The sequence below is a fragment of the Anomaloglossus baeobatrachus genome, chromosome 8, assembly GCF_048569485.1.
Source record: "Anomaloglossus baeobatrachus isolate aAnoBae1 chromosome 8, aAnoBae1.hap1, whole genome shotgun sequence".
Classification (NCBI taxonomy): Eukaryota; Metazoa; Chordata; class Amphibia; order Anura; family Aromobatidae; genus Anomaloglossus; species Anomaloglossus baeobatrachus.
The window spans coordinates 188511685-188536199 of NC_134360.1; the positions used below are offsets into that span (position 1 = coordinate 188511685).

At 45.3% G+C, this 24515-nt stretch overlaps 1 protein-coding gene across 6 annotated transcripts in view; it reads right to left on the reverse strand.

The window, feature by feature from the left end:
• Positions 1 to 24515, reverse strand: part of KYAT3 (kynurenine aminotransferase 3) — a 76392-nt gene that overhangs the window by 17021 nt on the left and 34856 nt on the right. For all 6 annotated transcript variants that reach the window (XM_075321020.1, XM_075321019.1, XM_075321023.1 and 3 more), the window contains 7 exons: positions 23961 to 24110; positions 21486 to 21572; positions 13885 to 14010; positions 13446 to 13566; positions 8801 to 8877; positions 7726 to 7815; positions 5160 to 5346 (listed from right to left, as the gene is read on the reverse strand). In XM_075321020.1, coding sequence (XP_075177135.1) covers positions 5160 to 5346; positions 7726 to 7815; positions 8801 to 8877; positions 13446 to 13566; positions 13885 to 14010; positions 21486 to 21572; positions 23961 to 24110 — 838 coding nt within the window. The remainder of the gene's footprint in view (positions 1 to 5159; positions 5347 to 7725; positions 7816 to 8800; positions 8878 to 13445; positions 13567 to 13884; positions 14011 to 21485; positions 21573 to 23960; positions 24111 to 24515) is intronic.

Consider the following 24515-nt stretch of genomic DNA (forward strand, 5'->3'; position numbering starts at 1 on the left):
GAGTGAAATCCCGCAGCGATGTGTGGAAAAGAAGTGACATGCAATTGTTTTTGCTGCGGGAATCCCGCAGCAAAACATGCAGCTGTCAAAATCCGCCTAGTGCACACAGCATTTTTTTTTCCCATAGGTTTTGCTGGTGATTCACTGCAGAGATGTTATGAACATTTTCTGCAGAAAAACCGCAGGAAATCCACGGCAAAAACCGGCAAGTGCGCACAGGGCCGAAGACTGTTTTAATATTCCCCAAGATCTTAGCCCCAGGTCCTGCCAGAAAGAAGCTACAAATGTCCGATTCATGTAGAGCCGTGACTAATAAGATTTCCGAGGAACCAAATGAGGTCCACTACGTGGTGGCACAAAATAATGTAACGGATTTATGCAAGTCACTCTCAAACTTTATATATTTACTTTAGATTTTAGTTCTAAGAAAAAAAAAACAAAATACAAAACTGTGAATGACACTTTGCTTCTTTAAGCCCTGTGCGTACACTGCAGTTTTTACCGCAGTTTTGCTGCAGAAAATGTTGATCCAACCTTTATGCAGTAATTTCCCAGCAAAACCTATGGTAAAAAAAAATAAATAAATAATATGGTGTGCACACACTGCGTTTTCTTCACCTACAGGTTTTGCTGCAGAATTTCTGCAGCAAAAAGAATGAGCATGTCATTTCTTTTCTGCAGGTACCTGCGTTTTTTTGCCATAGATAATGGTAAAAAACTGCAGGGACCAACCTGCGGAAAAAACGCGGCAAAACCGCATAAAAAAATGCAACAAATCGTAGCAAAAACGCGGGTGCGGTTTTACCGCGGTTTTTGCTGTGGGTGCGGTATTCTGCCAGAGGGTGCGGATTTTTCTTAATAAAAGTCCATTTTCTAGTGCACACATAAAAAAACAAAACAAAACAAAAACACACATTTAGGCTATGTGCGCACTAGAATATGGACTTTTATTAAGAAAAATCAGCACCCTCTGGCAGAATCTGGAAAATCAGCACCCTCTGGCAGAATCTGGAAAATCAGCACCCTCTGGCAGAATCTGGAAAATCAGCACCCTCTGGCAGAATCTGGAAAATCAGCACCCTCTGGCAGAATCTGGAAAATCAGCACCCTCTGGCAGAATCTGGATCTTCATCTGGATGAAAAGTGCACCTTTGACCAGAAAAGTGCAGCAGAACTTTAACCCCTTTTTGGAGTGTTGTTGATGCATTTTTTTTTTTTTGTTTGTGTGTATTTTTGGTGTTAACCATTGATCTCAACTGCAGTGAAAATGCTGAATAAATTGGCATGCAGTATTTTTAAAAGACATACCAAAAGATTAAAATAAGGCAAGGAAAATTAAAAAGCACCATGTGAAGGATTTTATAAATCTCATTTATCTTGTGGTTACTGTAAAGCGCTAACTAGTTTCAGCGCGAAGGAATAAAAATAAAACGCATTAAAAGTGCCGTGTGTGAACAAGCTATTAGGCTATGTGCACACGTTGCATTTTTTTCTTGCGTTTCTGCAGCATTTTGAGCTGCAGCGTTTTAATGCAAAATTGCACGCATTTTTATTGCCAGGCAAAATCTATGGAAAATACGCAGCGTTTTAGTTGCTTAAGATTTGTCAAAATCTCTGCGTTTGAAGAAGCAACATGTCAATTGTTTTTGCCATTTTGGCAGCGTTTTAATAACATTGAAGTCAATGTGAAATGTCAAAACGCATATTTGTCTAGAAAGAATGTGTTTCACTTGCTTTTTACTAGCGATCTGCATGTGTTTTTGACATAATAAACGCAGGTCTTTCGGTCTCTCTCTGTCTCTCTCTGTCTCTATCTCTCTCTCTGTCCATGTCGGTCTCTCTCTCTCTCCCCCCTCTCTCATACTCACGGATCCACGATCACCGGCATGGCGCTGCACGGCGTTCACACTGTGGCGGCTTCTCTTTTAAAAATGCCAGCCGCCATTAATCCATCTAGTATTCACTGCTTCCTTTGCCCACCAGCACCTATGATTGGTTGCAGTCAGACACTCCCCCACGCTGAATGTCAGCTGTATCACTGCAACCAATCACAGCCGCCGGTGGGCGTTTCTATATCAAGCAGAAAAAAAAATTAAAAATTAAAAAATAAAACAAAAACAAAAAACAAACGACATGCGGTCCCCTCCAATTTGGATACCAGCCAGGGTAAAGCCACATGGCTGAAGGCTGGTATTCTCAAGATGGGGAGCTCCACGTTATGGGCTGCCTCCCAACCTAACAATATCAGCCAGGAGCCGCCCGGAATTGCCGCATCCATTAGATGCGACATTCCTGGGACTTTATCCGGCTCATCCCGAATTGCCCTGGTGCGGTGGCAAACGGGGTAATAAGGAGTTAATGGCAGCAGCCCATAGCTGCCACTAAGTCCTAGGTTAATCATGGCAGGGTTCTCCCCGAAATACCTTCCATGATTAACCTGTATGTTAAAGTAAATAAAACACACACATCCAGAAAATCTTTTATTTGTAATGAAAGACAAAAAAAACAAACACCCTTTCACCCCTTTATTAACCCCTCAAAAACACCTCCAGGTCCAACGTAATCCACGCAAGGTCCCACAACGCTTTCAGCTCTGCTACATCAGAAGCTGACAGGAGCGGCAGTAGAACACCGCCACTCCTGTTAGCTCCATGCAGCAACTGAACTGAGTTGCGCGATCAGCTGTGCTGTCACTATGGTTACTCGCGGCCACCGCTCTCAGGTGGAGGACTGCTGCTGTGGCCGTGAGTAATCTGAGTGAAAGCACAGCTGATCGCGCGGCTCACTGCAGTCACTCAGGGGGATTTGCGATCACAGGTGAGTCCTTCACGTGTGACCGCAAATCAAGCCGCGGCACACGCACAGAGCCGCGCGATCACAATGACGTCGAGTGAAGTTCATTCTGATCGCGCGGCACTGTCTTGCAGCCAGCCATGCTCTTTTTGACAGTGCGGTCCCACTCAGCTCTGCTGCAAGTCTATGGGGATGCTGCAGAACCGAGTGGGACCGCACTGTGAAAAATATGCATTCTGGATGCTTTTCCCACTCTGTCTATGACAGAGCAAGCATCCAGAATGCATGAATTCTCCAGGAATGCGCGCACGTTGCGTTCTGCCGAATGCATCTCAGAACGCAGCTTTTTCGGCTGCATTCTGAGACGCACATGGAGTGACTTACACGCTGTGAAATAGAACGCAACGTACGAACATAGCCTTAGGCTTTTTTTTCACATATCCAGAAGTTATTTCAATTTTTCGATCATAAAAAGAGAAAAAAATATGTTCCAGTACAGGGGCCTCTGAGATGCGTTGTCTGCACAACTTTTTTGTCTAGATTGCAACTGGATGAGTTATTTTCTTGTAGAATTGAAGTCTAAGTGAAATGGATGGCAGCAGACCCTCATCTGTAATGCTGTGTGTTAACATATCCATTGTTAAGCCCTTCAAATGCCCAATAGAGAAACTTCTAGGAAGTGAATCCCTGGAAAACTGATAAGTGGGAACTAAACTGTCCTCTGTTACACTGATCTGTTTGTTTCTTTAAAGACAGATCAATTCAAAAGAAACATCTTTTGCATCTGTTTTTGCTCCATTTGTTAAACCCTGGTTTTTATTAATACTAGATCTGTTACAAATGAAAATGACCGGTACTTATATATAGTGCGCTAAGGCAACATATTTCTTATATTGTAGCAGCCAACGCCTGACATCTTGCGCACACCGGCTTTTCCATGACACATAGTAAATGTGTCGCACCATACAAGTATAACATTACCCCAACAACAGAATCATTTGGCAGGTACCCATTATGTGCCAACCAGTGCAAGCCACTTAACTCTTGTCTGGTACCATGGGGTCAACGTGTCCCCATGCAGATTGATATAACTAGTGATTTTTCTTCATGGTACCAGACAAGGGCTAAAGGGGTTGTCCCCTATCAGACAAAGTTCTGCCCTGGCTGTAGGTTGTTAAAAAAAAACAAAACAACAAAAACATACCGCACTGTGCACCCTGTCACCGACGAGTCTACGCCAATGCTCTGATGCCTGGCATTGGCTGCAACACGGACATCACATCAACAGCAAATAAGTGAGCTATGATCACACCGGCTGAGCCACTGAGCTCACCGCTGGGTGACAATCATTACAGACAGAGCCAGACACCACCGGGAGCAGCGGCAGAGACTCATCGGTGGACCTGGGGAGAGAAAGTACTGCGTGGTTTGTTGTTTGTTTGTTTTTTTAACAAATTACAGCCAGAGCTAAAAGCATTGTCTGAAAGTGGATAGCCCCTTTAAGGCTATGTTCAAAATTTGAGTATTTGATGTGGTTTTGATCTACATTACATAATTAGGTTACTTGTAGCTTTAGTACTTTTTTATTCTATAATATATATATATATATATATATATATATATATATATATATACATATACACACACACACACACACACACACACACACACACACACACATACATATATATATATATATATATATATTATACACACACCTTTGGTATATCAGGTTTGTAAAACTTCTTGTTACTTATCTTAGACAAAAGTTACGTGCGGATTACATGTGCACTTCAGTTGCAGAAACACAAAAACATCTAGGAATTTTTTATCTGTGGAATTTCCACATCGCATTCAAGTTTATGGTGAAAATCTGTAAAGTGCATAATTACTATAAAAAAAACATTGGACGTGTTGGAGATTTTGAAAATAAATAAATAAAAAACGCAGTGAGAATGAGATTTATATAAATCCTGTACACTTTGCTGGAACTGTAATACACTTTTTTGTGTACAAAAATTTGCAGTAGTAAAAAAAAAGTGTATACTCATTGGAACTCGGCCTAGAGGAGCATTTCAGCCAAAGCCATTTACTGCCTTATCCTCTGGAGTCAGAGCAACCAAAGGACCCCCTATTAATCATTAAAAAGAGCGGACCCCGACCTCAAGTCTGCGGCTGGAGGATACATGGTGCAGCAGCTCAACACGTCCCGCCACTGCACTGGACACATAACATTTAGGGGTGATGGTTTATGTTCCCATGAGGTTGTGTGAAATTGGGAACCTACAACAGATGTTTTATTACGGACGGATTAACAAATGTTGGAAGAAGTGAACATTTTATATGTACAGAAAAGCATTTATTACCTAGTGAAGAAACATCGGCAACCATGAAATATCCTCCTTCTGGAATGACGGGCTTTAGTCCAGCTTCCTTAAGTAGACCAGCCATCCGGTCGCGTTTTACTTCCAGCTCCCTCGGCAGCTCGTAGAAGTAACACTCCGGCTCATCCATCCTTTTAAAGTCTTTGATGAGAGCATGCGCCAAGGCTTCCTACATGGGCGAACACAAAGAACCTCAGTATATCCAGTTTTGTAACGAAACACTATGTGCACAATACGGAAATACTCAAAATCGTTCCTGAGTATATGAAGATTATAGATGTATCTGTTAGTCAAACATTTTCTGCACTCTGACTGTAGAAGTCATGTTAATCTACTGTAATCACTTCTCCCCGCTTTTCAATACACTTTGTCCATCTGTCAACAAGCAATTGTATTCCCTCATTAAAAAATATATTTTAGGCTGAGCTGCTGTCTTCACCTCTTCATCAGACATGACTCTTCATCCTGGTAGAGCTTCTTTTGGGGAACATAATCCGTGTCACTCGTCTATTGACTTCACGTGCACAATGCACGCTCATTTTTGTCATCAGCCGTGGACGGGCATATGGCTCCTCAGTCATTGCTGACACTTGTACAACATTTCTTGAACTTTTCTATCCCTTCATGTAAACTTCTTCCTGGCAAAACAACTTTACCCATACTGTGTACAGAGCCTATGATAAATACCGGCATCAGACAAATGCTTCTTTCCTGCAAATGACAGGTGGGGCAGCCATCATTTCTCCCACTGTAGTCACTAAAGAACAGACGTACCATGTGTAAACCTGCACAGCAGTGACCAGAGACACCGACCTCCTACCGAAACTCTGATCATAGATTGATGTGACGGGGGTGCAGAACATTTTTTACTCCATTTCAACCACCATTAGTGAAACTTAACGGGCAATCTCATTTCGGGCATTTCTAGCATATCCACACCTTTGGGACCCCTACACCAATTTAAGTAGTTAGGCTTTGTCTCCTGCCGCCATGAAAGTAGAGGTGCGAGCGCTGAACTGTCCATTTACTTCTACGTGAGTTCGGCAATTAGCCAAGCAACCTTGCTGATTGTAAAAGGCTTTGCCTGGCCCTGCTTCAAAACCTTTGGAACAATATTTCCTAAATTCTTCAATTACAGATGAATTGAAAGGGGTTGTCCACTACTAGGTACAAACTCCTGTTCCACCTTTCCCCCTCCAGGGAAAAATAATAAAACCTATACTCAGTACCGTTGCAGTTTCAGCGGTATCCGGACTCACATGGGATTGTCACATGAGCCCCGTGTTGTATCAGCACTGGCTTCCTTCTCCCCACCTTCGGACCAAATGAGTTTATCAACAGGAAGTGAGTGCAGCACTGAACTCACTTCCTGTTGATTGCTTGTTTGGTCCAAAGGTGGGGAGAAGGAAGCCGGCGCCGATTGGACATGGGGCTCGCATGACGTCACAACCTCATGCGAGCCCCCCGACACTGCTGAAACGGCGCCGGTACGGGAGGAGAGTATAGGCCTTATTATTTTACCTGCGGGAAACGTGGAATCTGAAGGCGTTATCCTAGTAGTGGACAACCCCTTTAAAGTGCTGCTATAAAGAGACAGAAGTACTCACAGTACAGACCCCTATGTCCACCTCTGGACCACGCATACAAAGACATTATCCTTCCTAGAGACATTTCCTCTGTACACACAGAGCCCCGTGGAGCAGGCATCATGTCTTTGTTTAATACTTTATGAAATTGAACAAAAAAAAAACCAAAACAAACAAACAAACAACAACTCTGTATGAAATCCGACATACAGAGGTACAATGTAGGCCACTATATGCCAGATAAATGGATCCCTAGTAACGTAGTGTTTACGATGCTTACAGAAGGTTAACCAGATCAGTTTCGGGCAGATTTCTCCTTGGACACATTTTCAGGCTTTATTCTAATTTTCTAATTACACTTAATTTTTGTCATTTTTATATATTTTTTTTAGCTGTTATCGAGCAAAAATGTAAAGAATAAAAAAGGCAATATGTGCGTTTCACAAGTTTTACAGCCACAAAAAGGACCACTAAAAACATTTTAAATTCCTTTCCCCTTTCTACAGAAAATTATAGGAGCTTTATTTTTTCCCCAACATGGAAAAGACTAGAAACAGTAATTCAGACTGCCAGTATCAGTTATAGCGCAAATCCAGCCTCCTGTCTGGGTCTCCTCGGACCCAGTTGCCCCTGCTCCCTCCAAACACCCAACAAACACATGATCACTGGGTCTGGAGGTGGAAGCGGCAATAGTGCCTTCTAATCTGTGTACATGGTTCTTCTCCAGCACTTTGTATACAGCGATCAGGAAGGCAGATATGGCGATAAATCATCTCTGCCTTCTCTATGGGGAGTCTGGCTGTGTCTGACAGCCAGCTACCATGCAAGCAGCTTACTCTGGGCTGACATTTTAAAACATCAGTGCAGAGTAAAGTGCAGAATAAAGTGCAGGCCATCTGGATGTTTGAAGTCTTTGGACAGTCCAGAATAATACCACCATAGTACACTCACATAACACTTACCTGTAATGGCGTAGGACAGGTATACAGAGTGTTCTGCTGGACTGTCTGCAAATGTTTAATAAGATGTGCAGGGCCAATGGACCAACCAAGCTGAGAGAAATAATTATTAAAATTATTCAATGTGCTCAACATTTTCATTAAAACATGTACATAGAAGATGCTAAAACTATAGGACAGGAATTCCTATTTTCATGTTTTTTCCCCCCATTTTGTCTTATGTTACAATTAGAAACATAGAGGATAATCCTTTTATATACATGTCAGCCCTGTCCTCCCTTCTCCTCCTCACTGTCTTGTGTGCGGCTGTGAGACTACTGACTGCAGCCACCCGGCTGTGTCCTGTGAGCCATAGGACAAAAGCATTCCCAAGCCTGAACCCCTTTACCTGAACCTTTAGTAGGCCTCAGCCGATAAGTGATCTGATCAGCAAGAGATTAAACACTTTCTTCTATGCAGTATTTCTTCAAGACTGATCGCTCCACTAATTTCAAGATGCCACATGTAGCAGAACATCTACAGTGCACATGATCTTCTCTTCCCATTTTGCAACACCCTTGGCGTATATGTTATTAAATTATTCTCAAATTTTCTCTCCAGGACAGGAGACAAACTCTAGCACAGCGCCACCTATTGGAAGTAGCGATCCTAAAAGTTAAATGTGGATTTTTAACAATCCTTTTAATATAACTTAGGATATATATGCCAGATCAGAATCCCAATTTGCAGACACAGTGTTTCAGGGTGCTTGCCCCTCGTCAGTGCAAAGTATGGGGTGTCTGATCTGGCTATGAGAAGCTTTGTGGGACCACGGGGGAACACTATTCTCCTTACGGAGACTTTGCAAGCCAGTCTGGCTGACAGTAAGGGGACTTATAGCTGCCATGCCCCTCTGCAAAATATTCAAATTTTCTCTCCAGGACAGGAGACAAACTCTAGCGCAGCGCCACCTATTGGAAGTAGCGATCCTAAAAGTTAAATGTGGAATTATTCTCAGAACTTAAATTTATGGACTAAAAAGAATAAAAATAAACACTGACACATGCAGAAGACAATAATGCATTCTTTTAATCCTTACCTTCCACCCGGTTACACTGTATGCCTTCCCTGCACTTCCAATGGTTATCGTTCTATCCCACATACCAGGCAACATTGCTAAAAAAAAAGAAAAAAAATTAAATACAAACATTTTCTAAAATAAGGTCTGCACACACTGTGCACCGAAATGTACATACACATTCACAAAGTACATGTGGCTGTATATCGACACATTTAACCCCTTCAGCCCCCGAGCACTTTCCGTTTTTGTTTTTTGCTCCCCTTCTTCCGAGAGGCGTAACTTTTTTATTTTTCCATCAATCTTGCCATATGAGGGCTTGTTTTTTGCGGGACGAGTTGTACTTTTAAATGAAACCATAAGTTTTACCATATAGTAACTGGAAAACGGCAAAAAAATTCCAAGTGCGGAAAAATTGCAAAAAAAGTGGGATTGTACAATAGGTTTTGGGATATTTTATTCACCGCGTTCACTATATGGTAAAACTGATGTGTGGGTATGATGCCTCAGGTCGGTGCGAGTTTATAGACACCAAACATGTATAGGTTTACTTGTATCTAAGGGGTTAAAAAAAATTCACAAGCTTGTCCGAAAAACGTGGCGCACGTTTTGCGCCATTTTCCAAAACCCGTAGCGTTCTCATTTTTCAGGATCTGAGGCTCAGTGATGGCTTATTTTTTGCGTCTTGACCTGACGTTCTTAACGGTACCATTTTTGTGCAGATGCTACGTTTTGATCGCCTGTTATTGCATTTTGCGCAAAATTTGCGGCGACCAAAAAACGTAATTTTGGCGTTTGGAATTTTTTTGCCGCTACGCAGTTTACTGATCAGATTCATTGATTTTATATTTTGATAGATCGGGCATTTCTGAATGCGGCGATACCAAATATGTGTGTATTTTTTATTTTTTTAACCCTTTAATTTTCAATGGTGTGAAAGGGGGGGTGATTTGAACTTTTAGGTTTTTTTATTTTTTTTAATTTTTTAAAACTTTTTTTTTTACTTTTTTTTTTTATTTTACTAGTCCCCCTAGGGGGCTATTGCGATCAGCAATCCGATCGCTTTGCACAATCTGCAGATCTCAGCTACAGAGCTGAGAACTGCAGATTTGCTGCTTCACTTTCAATGCCGGCTGTATTCCGGCATTGAGAGGAAGTGACTCATGTTAGCCACAGGCGTCATCACATGACCCTGTGCTACCATGGCAACCACCGAAAGTCACGTGATCATGTCACGTGACTTCCGGCGGGGGCGGGGTAAGTCACTGTAATGGCGGCGCCCATATACATATCGCTGCCAAGACTTTGGCAGCGAAATGTAAGGGGTTAATGGCCACGGGTGGAAGCGATTCCACCCGCGGCTAGCAGGTACACATATCAGCTGTTGATAACAGCTGATATGTGCGCGTCTCGCCGCCGTCCGCCGGCGGCAGGGGGCGGGGCTTACCGGGACACGATCCATGACGTATCTAGTACGTCATGGGTCGTTAAGGGGTTAAAGGGAATCTGTCAGCAGGTTTTTGCTACCTCATCTGAGAGCAACATAATAATGTATTCAAAGAGATCCCGAATCCAGCAATGTATCACTTAGATTACTGGGTGCAGCCATTCTGACACAATCAGAATTTTTAGGTTTAGGCATGCAGCAGACCTGGGAGAGTTGCACCCGCCCTCACCAGTATTTCTATAGAGATTGTACATTGACAGTGAGGTGTCAGAGGAGGGGGCGTGGCAGACTGCCGTACGTGTGGAATTGTAGTCCCAGCAATGTGAAGTCCTGCTGCTTACACGAACAACAGATCGGCCCTTGACAAGACAGGCATCCCTGAATTCTATGTTTTAACCCTTCCAGCAAGCTGTCTCCAGCTTACATAGTAAAAACCTGCTGAGAGATTCCTTTTAAAACTAAAATGAATATTGCTGGACCCCAATCGATCACAATCATGATAACTGAGCTAATTGTGACAATGATATTTCTTTCTGAACTCCTCTGTGCTGATTTATGATCATATGAAATCAGCTGAGAGAAGTTAAAGGGGTTGTCCACTACTTTTACAGTGATGGCCTATCCTTAAGATAGGTTAATGTCTGATTGGCCGGGGTCTGACACCCCACATCCCCGCCGATCAGCTGTTCTCGGTCCCAGCGGCAGTAGCAGGTGGCTGGAAATGCTCAGTTATGGAGTTGCTCATCTTCTGATATTGGCTGCGGCCGGGTACGGCACATCCGGCTCCCCTTCTAATCAATAGGAGGCAGATGTACACCATCCGACTTTGACCACTATCAGAAGACGGAGCAGCTCTAGAAATGAGCACATTTCTGTCCGCCTGCTACCGCCACCGGGACAGAGAACAGCTGATCAGTGGGAGTTCGGGGTGTTGGACCTCGGCCCATCAGACTTTGATCCTAAGGATAGGCCATCAATATAAAAGTAGTGGACAACACCTTAAGAAAAAGTTACAATCTCTGCCAGATTAAGCTGAGTGATTGATTATGCGTTATTTCATTGTGCAGCCAGTAATGTGCAGGAAATCAAATGAGCCTATAAAATCCATGATTTTTTTTTTTTTTTTAAATCAAACCCAATAGTAAAAATCATTTTTAGTCCCAAGTATCTGCATTTAAATAAAAAAAATAAAAAACAAAAGTCCTTGAAAGTGTTTATGTGCATTAAAGGGAATCTGACTTTCAATTCATGCTGCCCAAACCCTGCGCAGCGTGCATCGGAGCCTGGCTACATGATTGCAACAGCTATCTTGACTACCATATGTGATGCTGGGATCCTTATTCTTATATCATCTCCCTTGGGCTTCCTGATGATCCGATGACGGGCGGGGAAACGCGTCGAGGCCACACATACAGCATCAAACTAAGGGAAGTACATTCATCCCTATTGTACCATGATTGACATGTTGTAAGCGGATTGGGGCAGCAGATGTCATTGATTTAGCTCTGTACCTAGGTAATTGATATTGAGGTATTAGTCCTCTAGTTGAGTATACCATGGAGTATTATATCAGGTGTTGCTGACTAATAGTATTAGGTACGGAGGCTATCATTTTATTGGTAGGGTAAATCAGGGAGAGTGAGGGTCAGCCGTCGAGGAACGGGGGCGCCCAGCTAAGTTAGGGCGTCACACCCTCCGTTGACAGGCAGGGCCAGACACAGTGACATATTAGGGTCACTGCAGCGTAGACAAATAGTGTGCTGGCTTTCTTTGTTTTGATATTACCATATCTGCCTGTATGACTCTACAAATTCGGGCTGTATCTGACCCAAGCAGCTCCCTTTTAGTACACAGCATTTGAGTTTTTGGTTTTCACCTGGGCGATTTTAATATGAATTAATAAAGTTTAAACGTTTTAAAGGGATTTGTATTGCACCTCGGTTAAACAAGTTTTGAACATTCCCATTAGCATTTCTAATTGTCAAAAGTTTCGATTCATGCTGCCCAAACCATGCGCAGTGTGCATCGGAGCCTGGCTACATGATTGCAACAGCTATCTCTCTCTGACATGCCGGATGCCAGAGGAAGCATAGCTTGAAAATATGGTCGACTCACATGGAGACACGTGCAGAGTCCGATGTGGTCAGATTCCACCTGACCTGCTCCAGGTGATAGACAGGTCTTTCTATATATATATATATTATATATATATATATATACATACACACACACACACACACACACACACACACACACACACGGGAGAGACCTGTGAATCAACTCCAGCAGGCCAGATTTCAAACCCAAAGTGTTTTAGCCCATACTGGGCTGCAATCGTGCAGACAGGCTCACATTCATCCTGCACGTGGTTTGGGCAGAGTGATATGTGATAGGTTCCCCTTAAGCCAGAATTTTGGCCTATTTCTCTATCCTAATGTATAAATGTCTCTGGAAATGTGGTGCTGAAGAAGTTACGTAGTTAACTGAGCACAATAGCACTAGATAGGTACTGTACACAAAGCAGCAATGGGTGAATCAATATGCCACAAGCTTGGTCTATAATCCGTACAGATACAGAACACTTGGGCTGACTTACTAAACCTCCATAATTTGTACCCTATGTCCATACTCGGTGCAGATCTAGATAAGTGAGGTGTTAAGATCCATGGACCAGACATAGATCTCCATGAGAATAAGCTGCCAGAGATTGTTTGAAATGAAAGGAGGCATTACCAGTGTGAGACATGTATTGACTGACAGTCTGCTCTCCTGATCTACATGTCTCACATTGTTAACACCTCCTTTCATTTACAAAAAGCTCTGGAGGCAGATTTTCAAGTAGATCTATGTCTAGGTCTAGCCCATAGATCTTAACAGCTCATTTACATAATAAAAGTATGGATTTCTCTGGAACAAGACATCAGATCGCAGATATCAAGGTATGATTTTATTCAACTTTCTATGAGCTACATGACCATATAGAGGGCTTAGGAGGGTTGATCCTACTCATAGAAGCCCTTTAAATGACGCCTCCTTATAAGAAGTCCAAAAGAGCATGGAATCCAGAAAAAATGTGGTGCCAGGAATGCAATACCGTTTTTTACATATTAAGTTTAGTAAATTTCCAGTGTTCTTTTCCATTATGACTGTCTTCAAGGAATGTTGTATAGTTGGTAGACCTCCTTTGATATACCTGCGCAGATTCGCACATCACATTACCTATTTTTGTGTGTTTGCTTCCAGAGTACACCAGCCATTCATACACTTCATCACTGATACAGAGAACGTCGTGCTTTATGCACAGCTCAGCGATTGTCTGCAGTTCTTCCTTTGTGTAAACCTAGAAATCAGCAGCGGAGATAAAAAGTCACGGTACTAAAATCAGCAGAATTTAGGTGAACGTTATATTCTATTCAGGCTGATGGAAAAAGACGGAAAAAGACGGAGTTTTACTTCCTATAGTAGAAGATTATTTTGCCTTTACAGAACAAGTTACACCATCATGCCATTACTGAAATAGCCGATACAGAGCAAAACATCAAGACTATTATATGTACACACATGCATAAGGAACGCATAAAGAAGCCGTGCAGCAGTAATACCACAGCACCCGCTTTTTCCATTTGACTAGAAAATAACAATGGTGAATTGTTCTTACCTTTCCGATCGGGTTGTTTGGGGTATTTATGATTATAGCTTTAGTTCTAGGACTGAACTTGCTGGCCAGTTCCTCGGGATCTAGGGTCCAGTCACCACTTGATAAAGTTACTTTGTCACTTTCTTTCTGTGAATTCCAAACATATTTAAAAAGAGGTGATCATCTGTACACAGGATAGGGGATAATGTGCTGACGAATAGGTGTCCCACAGCTGGGACTACAGGGAAGACTAATCTTCCCCACGGTCACCACTATAGCTTATCATAAGCCAGATCACTTCCCATGCTTTGCAATGATGAGGGGCAATCACCCGAAACACCGTGTCTGCAAATTGAGGTTCTGATCTGGTATAAATCCTAAGTCATATGAAAAGGCTGGTTAAAAATCCACTTTTGACTTGTAGGATTGCTACGTCCAATGGGCAACGCTAGAATTTGTCTCCTTCCTCCCTGGAGAGACACTGATTGGTAAAAATTAATCTGGCAGTGCAGATGCTGCTCCATGTATTCCCCATGGGACTGCTGACTTTTCCAGCAGCCCCATAGAGAATAAATGGAGCTGCAGCCGGGCATCTGACCTCAAATCCCATCCACAGAAGGGATAAAAGCTTCCCGATCGCTTGATCAGTGCTGGTCCCAGTAGTAAGACCCCATCGATCAGCACATTATCAACTTTCCAATGGACTGTTGATTTTTTTTTTTTTTTAACCAGAAAACCCCTTCAGCATTAGTAAAATTACAAGGCTACCCATTATAACCTACTACAAAGGTAAATGTTAGACGTGGGAGGTAGTAAGTGAGCGGATCCTCACCAGTGGCCAAACATATGAGGGTACAGTCACTCAATACTCTATGGAACTTGCCCATAGTCCATATTGAAATCCTCATGTGTTGCTTGCAGATTTGACTCAGTGCACTGCAATGGATAAAGTCTGCAGCATTTCTACAACAGATGGGGCATTCAGATGAAAATCTGCAGCCTGCCAGGAATTAGTGGATTTTTTTACACTGCAAGTGACTGACGTTTGGAAAGAAGGGAATTTTGTTTACTTACCGTAAATTCCTTTTCTTCTAGCTCCTATTGGGAGACCCAGACAATTGGGTGTATAGCTACTGCCTCCGGAGGCCACACAAAGTATTACACTTTAAAAAGTGTAACCCCTCCCCTCTGCCTATACACCCTCCCGTGCATCACGGGCTCCTCAGTTTTGGTGCAAAAGCAGGAAGGAGGAACTTATAAATTGGTCTAAGGTAAATTCAATCCGAAGGATGTTCGGAGAACTGAAAACATGAACCAAAAGAACAATTCTTCATGAACATGTGTACACAAAAAAACAACAGCCCGAAGGGAACAGGGGCGGGTGCTGGGTCTCCCAATAGGAGCTAGAAGAAAAGGAATTTACGGTAAGTAAACAAAATTCCCTTCTTCTTTGTCGCTCCATTGGGAGACCCAGACAATTGGGATGTCCAAAAGCAATCCCTGGGTGGGTAAAGAATACCTCAATAAAAGATAGCCGAAAACCGGCCCCTTCCTACAGGTGGGCAACCGCCGCCTGAAGGACTCGCCTACCTAGACTGGCATCTGCCGAAGCATAGGTATGCACTTGATAGTGTTTTGTGAAAGTGTGCAGACTAGACCAGGTAGCTGCCTGACACACCTGTTGAGCCGTAGCTCGGTGTCGCAATGCCCAGGACGCACCCACGGCTCTGGTAGAATGGGCTTTCAGCCCCGAAGGAATCGGAAGCCCAGAAGAACGGTAGGCTTCAAGAATCGGTTCCTTGATCCATCGAGCCAAGGTTGACTTGGAGGCCTGCGAGCCCTTACGCTGGCCAGCGACAAGGACAAAGAGCGCATCTGAACGGCGCAGGGGCGCCGTGCGAGACACGTAGAAACGGAGTGCTCTCACCAGATCCAAAGAGTGCAAATCCTTTTCACATTGGTGAACCGGATGAGGGCAAAATGAAGGTAAGGAGATCCTGATTGAGATGAAAAGGAGATACCACCTTAGGGAGAAACTCCGGTACAGGACGCAGAACCACCTTATCCTGGTGAAAAACCAGGAAGGGGGCCTTGCATGACAGCGCTGCAAGCTCCGACACTCTTCGGAGTGAGGTAACTGCCACTAGAAAAGCCACCTTCTGCGAAAGACGTGATAAAGAGACATCCTTCAGCGGCTCGAAAGGTGGTTTCTGAAGAGCCGTCAGCACCCTGTTAAGGTCCCAGGGTTCCAGGGGGCGCTTGTAAGGTGGAACTATGTGGCAAACTCCCTGCAGGAACGTGCGGACCTGCGGAAGCCTTGCCAGGCGTTTTTTGAAAAAATACTGAGAGCGCCGATACTTGTCCCTTGAGAGAGCCCAGTGACAAACCCTTTTCCATTCCGGATTGAAGGAATGAAAGAAAAATGGGTAAGGCAAAAGGCCAGGGAGCAAAACCATTATCAGAGCACCAGGACAAGAAGATCCGCCACGACCTGTAATAGATCTTGGCGGACGATGGTTTCCTGGCCTGTCTCATAGTGGCAATGACATTCTGAGATAACCCTGAAGAGGCTAGGAGCCAGGACTCAATGGCCACACAGTCAGGTTGAGGGCCGCGGAATTCAGATGGAAAAACGGCCCTTGTGACAGCAGGTCTGGGCGGTCTGGAAGCGCCCACGGCTGACCCACCGTGAGATGCCACAGATCCGGGTACCACGACCGCCTCGGCCAATCTGGAGCGACGAGAATGGCGAGACGACAGTCGGATCTGATCTTGCGTAACACTCTGGGCAACATCGCCAGAGGAGGAAACACATATGGCAGTCGAAACTGCGACCAATCCTGAACTAACGCGTCCGCCGCCAGAGCTCTGTGATCTAGAGACCGTGCCATGAAGGCCGGGACCTTGTTGTTGTGCCGTCACGCCATGAGATCGACATCCGGCGTTCCCCAGCGGCGACAGATCTCTCGAAACACGTCTGGGTGCAGAGACCATTCCCCCGCGTCCATGCCCTGACGACTGAGAAAGTCTGCTTCCCAGTTTTCTACGGCCGGGATGTGAACTGCGGAGATGGTGGAGCCTGTGGCTTCCACCCACTGCAGAATCCGCCGGACTTCCTGGAAGGCTTGACGACTGCGAGAGCCGCCTTGGTGGTTGATGTAGGCGACGGCAGTGGCGTTGTCCGACTGTATTCGGATCTGCCTGCCCTCCAGCCACCGATGGAACGCCTTTAGGGCTAGATACACTGCCCTTATCTCCAGAACATTGATCTGCTGGGAGGACTCCATCGGAGTCCAGGTACCTTGAGCCCTGTGGTGGAGAAACACCGCTCCCCACCCTGACAGGCTCGCGTCCGTCGTGACCACAGCCCAGGTTGGGGGCAGGAAGGATTTTCCCTGCGATAGAGAAGTGGGAAGCAGCCACCACTGAAGAGAGGTTTTGGCTGCAAGGGAAAGAGAGACGTTCCTGTCGAGGGACGTCGACCTCCTGTCCCATTTGCGGAGAATGTCCCATTGGAGTGGGCGCAGATGAAATTGCGCGAAGGGAACTGCCTCCATTGCTGCCACCATCTTCCCCAGGAAGTGCATGAGGCGCCTCAAGGGGTGTGTCTGGCCCCGAAGAAGAGATTGCACCCCTGTCTGTAGTGAAAGCTGTTTGTCCAATGGTAGCTTGACTATCGCTGAGAGAGTATGAAACTCCATCCCTAGGTAAGTCAGCGATTGGGTCGGTGTCAACTTGGACTTTGGAAAGTTGATGATCCACCCGAACCGCTGGAGAGTCTCCAGAGCGACGGTCAGGCTGTGTTGACACGCCTCCCGGGAGGGTGCCCTGACTAGGAGATCGTCTAAGTAAGGGATCACCGAGTGGCCCTGAGAGTGTAGGACCGCCACAAGAGATGCCATGACCTTGGTGAAGACCCGTGGGGCTGTCGCCAGGCCGAAAGGCAATGCCACGAACTGAAAGTGTTCGTCCCCGATGGCAAAGCGCAGGAAGCGTTGATGCTCGGGTGCGATCGGCACATGGAGATAAGCATCCCTGATGTCGATTGATGCTAGGAAGTCTCCTTGTGACATCGAAGCGATGACAGAGCGGAGAGATTCCATCCGAGACCTTCTGGTGCTCACATGCCTGTTGAGCGGTTTGAGGTCCAGAACGGGACGGAATGATCCGTCCTTCTTTGCCACCACGAACAAGTTGGAGTAGAAGCCGTGACCATGTTCCTGAGGAGGGACGGGAATCACCACTCCTTCTGTCTTCAGAACGCCCACAGCCTGAAAAAGTGCGCCGGCCCGAGCTGGTGGCGGAGATGTTCTGAAGAAACGAGTCGGAGGACGAGAGCTGAACTCTATCCTGTAACCGTGAGACAGAATGTCTCTCACCCATCGGTCTTGGACATGTGGCCACCAGGCGTCGCAAAAGCGGGAGAGCCTGCCACCGACCGAGGATGCGGTTCGGGGATGCCGGGAGTCATGAGGAGGCCGCCTTGGAGGCAGTGCCTCCGGCGGTCTTTTGGGGGCGTGACTTAGACCGCCACGCATAAGAGTTCCCCTGGCCCTTCTGTGGTCTGTTGGACGAGGAGGATTGGGACTTGGCTGAGGGCCGAAAGGACCGAAACCTCGATTGAATTTTTCGTTGCTGAGGTCTCTTCGGTTTGGACTGGGGTAAGGACGAGTCCTTTCCCTTGGATTCCTTAATGATTTCATCCAATCGTTCGCCAAACAATCGGTCGCCAGAAAACGGCAAACCGGTTAAGAATTTCTTGGAAGCAGAGTCTGCCTTCCATTCGCGTAGCCACATGGCCCTGCGGACTGCCACCGAGTTAGCGGATGCCACCGCTGTACGGCTAGCCGAGTCCAGGACGGCGTTCATGGCGTAGGACGAAAAAGCCGACGCCTGAGAAGTCAAAGACACAACTTGTGGAGCAGAGGTACGTGTGACCGCATTAATCTCAGCCAGACAAGCTGAGATAGCTTGGAGTGCCCACACGGCTGCAAAGGCCGGGGCAAAAGACGCACCTGTGGCTTCATAGATGGATTTCACCAGGAGCTCTATCTGCCTGTCAGTGGCATCTTTGAGCGATGAGCCATCTGCAACTGATACTACAGATCTAACCGCCAGTCTAGAGACTGGAGGATCCACCTTGGGACATTGAGCCCAACCCTTGACTACGTCAGAGGGGAAGGGGTAACGTGTGTCATTAAGGCGCTTAGCAAAGCGCTTGTCCGGAAATGCTCTATGTTTCTGGACAGCATCTCTGAAGTTAGAATGATCGAAAAACGCACTCCGTGTGCGTTTGGGAAACCTAAACTGGTGTTTCTCCTGCTGTGAAGCCGACTCCTCTATAGGTGGAGTTGGGGGGGAAAGATCTAACACCTGGTTGATGGATGCAATAAGGTCATTTACTATGGCATCCCCTTCAGGTGTATCCAGATTGAGAGCAACGTCAGGGTCAGAACCTTGAGCTGCGACGTCCGCCTCATCCTCCAGAGAGTCCTCAAGCTGGGACCCCGAGCAGCGGGAGGAAGTCGGGGAAGATTCCCAGCGAGCCCGCTTAGCCGGTCTGGGACTGTGGTCCGTGCCGGAGTCCTCCACGTGAGACCTAGGGGCCACCCCGGGAGCACGCTGCGCCGCAGACCGAGAGGGGCCTGGAGGTGATGATCCAACAGTGCCCGGGGCCTGTGTAAGGACCGGTCTGGACTGCAAGGCTTCTAGTAGCCTGGCAGACCATTTGTCCATAGACTGAGCCATGGATTGTGAAAGCGACTCAGAGAGTTTCTCAGCAAAAGCTGCAAACTCTGTCCCTGCCGCCTGGACAGGGGAAGCAGGAGGGTCTGCCTGAGCCGAGGGTCCCCCTAGTGCCCGAGGCTCCGGCTGAGCAAGTGCAACAGGTGCCGAGCATTGCTCACAGTGAGGGTAGGTGGAACCTGCAGGTAACATAGCCACACAAGAGGTACAAGTTGCAAAATAACCCTTTGCCTTAGCGCCCTTGCTCCTTGTGGACGACATGCTGTTGTCTCCCAGGAGAGTGATCACTGAGGGTATATAGCCAAAAGCAAAACAACCCGGCCGAGCAGAGAAAATATATACAAATATATAAATATATATATACTCCGGCACCTAGGGGGACCAGCACCGGGTGACCGGTGTGGCTTACCGACCGCTCAAGCGGTGTGTGTGTCCACCAGATTCCCTGCCTAGGTCTCCCAGAGCTGTGATCCGTCCTTCAGCACTCGTTCCTGAAAACCTCCACCAGCAGAATGTAGTAAAAAAATGGCTGCAGGAGCTCTCAGGGGAGGAGGGAGCCGTGGGCGGCGACTAATAAAGTGCGGGAATCTGGTGCCCCACAGTGATCAGTGAGGGGGGGGAGGAAACCTAAAGTCTGCTCCAGCCCTCACTGCCGACGTCAGGTCGACCGTCCCGCCCTTACCCCTGACTGGCAGGCCCGGGGGCGGGAGTTATGGTACTAGGCCGCAATGAAGCCGGGGACTAAATTTAATACCGCGGCCGAAAAACAGGCGCTGTCGGCGCGGAAGTCCCGGTCGTCACAAAAACCAGCCGCAGCTGCGGCGTCTGTGACACCAGCGGTCCATGCACTGTCCCCATGGGGACCCAGAGTACCTTTGGATGCAGGGCCTGTCCCTGATGTACCAATTCTCCGGTCCAGCAGATTCCCACAGGGGCTGCGGAGGGAGCCCGGTCCCAGTGAATGGATGACCGGTTAGGATCCCACTTCACCCAGAGCCTCTATGGGATGGTGAAGGAAAACAGCATGTGGCTCCAGCCTCTGTACCCGCAATGGGTACCTCAACCTTAACAGCACCGCCGACTCAGTGGGGTGAGAAGGGGCCTCCTTCAACACAAAGCATAAAACTGAGGAGCCCGTGATGCACGGGAGGGTGTATAGGCAGAGGGGAGGGGTTACACTTTTTAAAGTGTAATACTTTGTGTGGCCTCCGGAGGCAGTAGCTATACACCCAATTGTCTGGGTCTCCCAATGGAGCGACAAAGAAAACCTAATTTCACCAACATTGTACGGTGTTGAGATCCGATGCAGACTCCACACACTATTTTCTCACAGTGTTTTATCACACCAGTCTGATGTAACAGTGGAGTACTTTTATCCCTTTTTACTTTCATCTTTTTCCTTTATTCATTTTAATTAGTGGGGAAAAAAAACAACAGAATAATGTTGCATAAATCGTTTTCTAGAAAAAAATTACAGGGAAGATTTCACAAAAATTACATTGTTTAAATCAGATTTCTATGTCATATGCATTTGAAAATAAATCATGACTTTTCATTATATAAAAAAAAAAAAAAAAATGTAATTTTGCCATTTTCACATTGGCCATTTTTCATTTTTAAAATGGATTATAAAACTACACAAAAAAAAAAAATACATTTAACACAAAAAACCTGATTTAACCACTAGATCAATTTCTGATGATGGCTTCCTTTTAAAAGTGCTGTTGAAAAGTTTAAAAAAAAAAAAGAACAAAAACAGCAGTAAACAATATAAAGACTTTAACCCCCCCCAAAAAAAAAGAAAAAAAAAAAGAAACCAGTCCCACACTGACTATACCGGATGTAAAAGGATGCTGCATGCAATACATGATACTTACACATCGCAGTGGGATGTAGACAGGCGTGGCTTTGGCCATCTTTACCATGGGTTCATAACAATCATAAAATGGTTCAATTATTATTACCTATTAGAAAATCAACAAAAATAAAATAAATTAGAAAAACCACAGTGCTCAGTGCAGTATATACAACACAAGAAAAGGAAATATCCTGTAACTGGTCTTCTGCAGTGAGTGATCACCTTGAGTCCATACCAACCAGCATCCGTAAGTCCTGCAGAGGAGCTGGAGGCTAGATGACCCTTCACTGTGTACGAGGAACAGCTACATACCTTTATAGTACCTGGTATTTCTGCTTATAGATCATTGGTAGATGTAGAAACTTGCCACTCAAAATAAATGTGAATAGTGGTCTTTTATTGAGAGGAACTTGTAGGACCAGCACAAGCACAGATGTTTCGGTCAAAGACCTTCATCAGTGTGCGTGCAGGGGGTCCTCAGAAGGTGTAGCAACTGGCGTAGTTAGGTATGACACTGTGTCCACCGCGTCATACCAGACTACGCCAGTTGCTAAACCTTCTAAGGACCTCCTGCACGCACACTGATTAAGGTCTTTGACCGAAACATCTGTGCTTGTGTTAGTCCTACAAGTTCATCTCAGTAAAAGACCACTATTCACATTTATCTTGAGTTCCAAGTTTCTACATGTACTGGAGACTGTTTTGGACCCTACTTGAGCACCACCCCAGAAGTGCCATGTGTATCAACTCACTATAGATCATTGGAGTCAGGGGTTGAATCCTTACTGATTTAATATAAATGAATGAACTATCCTAAGTGCCATATATCCCATCAAGCTCAAAGCCTTAAAAATTCCATTTAATGCTTTGACCCCATCATTATGGCTCTATTCACACACTCTTCACCTGGCTACTGTTTATTTCAGATAACAAAACAAAGTAGTAAATATATAAAAAACAGCAAACTCCACAGGGTATAGAATGGGTTCAAGAATATTACGGTGTGCACTCCCATTCCTTGCCATCAAATTTGGTGCAATTCTGCATTAAAGTGTATCTGTCATTTCAGGAAACTTGGTAGAATAAGTTGTGAGTATACTTTAGGAATAACAATAATTCTGGCCATTATACCACTTGTATCCTGTGTTTTCACCAGTGTTACCCATTGTACTGCTCTAATTTTCAGTTGTTTCTGTGCTTTGGGGTTGGGGAATACTAGCCGACACAGAGATGGATTTCGTCTTTCTCTGTAGCACACAGACAAAACCAGGGAGAAGGGAATCACACAGAAGTACTGAGCAGTGTAGCTGTGAATTCAGCAGTGAAGTGAAATACATTCACTGAGAGCTGCAGCACAATCTCCCTGCGATTGCCTTGTCTCACTATTTTGGGTGATCCTCACTCCTTCTCCATAGTCTTCAATTGTGATCTATAACCAGGCTGTCATGCGATGTTCAGCTCAGCACGCACTTAGTGACACGACAGCATCGGACTCTGTTCACGCTACAGAGTCTGACAAGCAACCTGGTGCTTCAGAGTTGTTCAGCCAAAGCCGGACAATTCAGCTTCACTGGTCTTCAGCCCTGCAGGAGTTAATTTCTGCATACTGGTGAGCAGAAACTAGGAGCTGTGGTCGCTAATTGCCACATGCAGTTGTCTCCTTCTTATTTAAGGTACTGGTTACTTCCAGGATGCACCGATAATAGCTTCAGCGATTCCAGTTTTAGCGGTGATCCAGTTCATGGTGATCTGTAGTTGATACTTTGAGTGGTGTGAAGTTCCCCTATCGTGCGTTTACTTCCTTCTTTTTCTGTATTCCCTGTACACGTATAGTCTCTCCTTTGTGTTTGAGTGCAGTGTGTACAAGCTTTCGTTCTCCCTTGTCCGTATCGTTTCTGTGAGTTTTGTTACTGTGTTTCTGGCCTGATCCAAGGGTGGAGGAGACTGGGAGTAAGATCAGGGCTCAAACAGGAGTCAGGGTCACGCTGGGGGCTCAGACCTGGCTACCATCAAGCCTACCTCTGAAATGAGGGATAGCGCAGGGTCTCGAGTCTGAGGGCCAGATTAGGAGCCCAAGTTCTGTCATTTCATACTCCGTGACACAGACAGTACAGTGTTGGTGAATTAGGCTTTTCCAAGCATGATTTATTCACAGCGTAAAAAAAAAAAAAAACCAACACTGCGCTGTCTGCCTTGCTTTGAGCAAAATTAGGTTGAACTGTATTTTCAGAGTGAATTGGACGGTCAGGACATAGGAGGGGGAAAGAAGTGGCTGAAAAGTGGAGAAAGAAGATTTCTCTGATAAGCCATCTAATAATGTTTTTTATGTTCCAGTCTACTATTCATATATGCAATGTTTGTTGAAAGGACAGTGACCAATTATTAGATTGAGTTGTATCATCCACATTACATGGAAAAAAAAAACAAAACTAAAAAAAAAAAAAAAACACACAAACAAACTTTCACTCTCAGGCAATTTTTTTTGCACTCTCACCTCATCACCTTCATCAACCAGGCCCTGGATAGCATTGAAGAGGGAGCCATAAGCGCCAACTGTCACTAGGATATCTTTGTGTGGATTAATTTGCCTTCCTGTGACTCTACCATAGACTTGAGAAAGAGCATCTACCAGCAATGGGTGACCCTGGGATAAAAAGTAAAAAGAAATTCAGCTATGCATGGTGATACCTTGCTACAATACATCTTTGGCACGGCCATGTTTCTAAAATGAAGGGTACACGATATTGCCTAACAGCTCGGCTACTGGATGTCTGGTCACTAACACTTTTGCTATTAAATTCCCAGCACTTTTAAGTCACGTCCCCACATTTGCAACATAAGAAATAATGTTGGATTAGGTTTAATTGCAACTGTATGAAAAACCACAAACACTTGGTTAGATGGCGACACGGAGCCAAGTCGGTTACAAGAAAGTGCGAGTGGCCAGCCGGAGTGTGCAGCCTAAATAAGCACTGAAGATATATTACACAGCACAGAAGTTCTGGAAATATTACCTGGAGCCAATATCACCAGACCTCTGTGCTGTGTA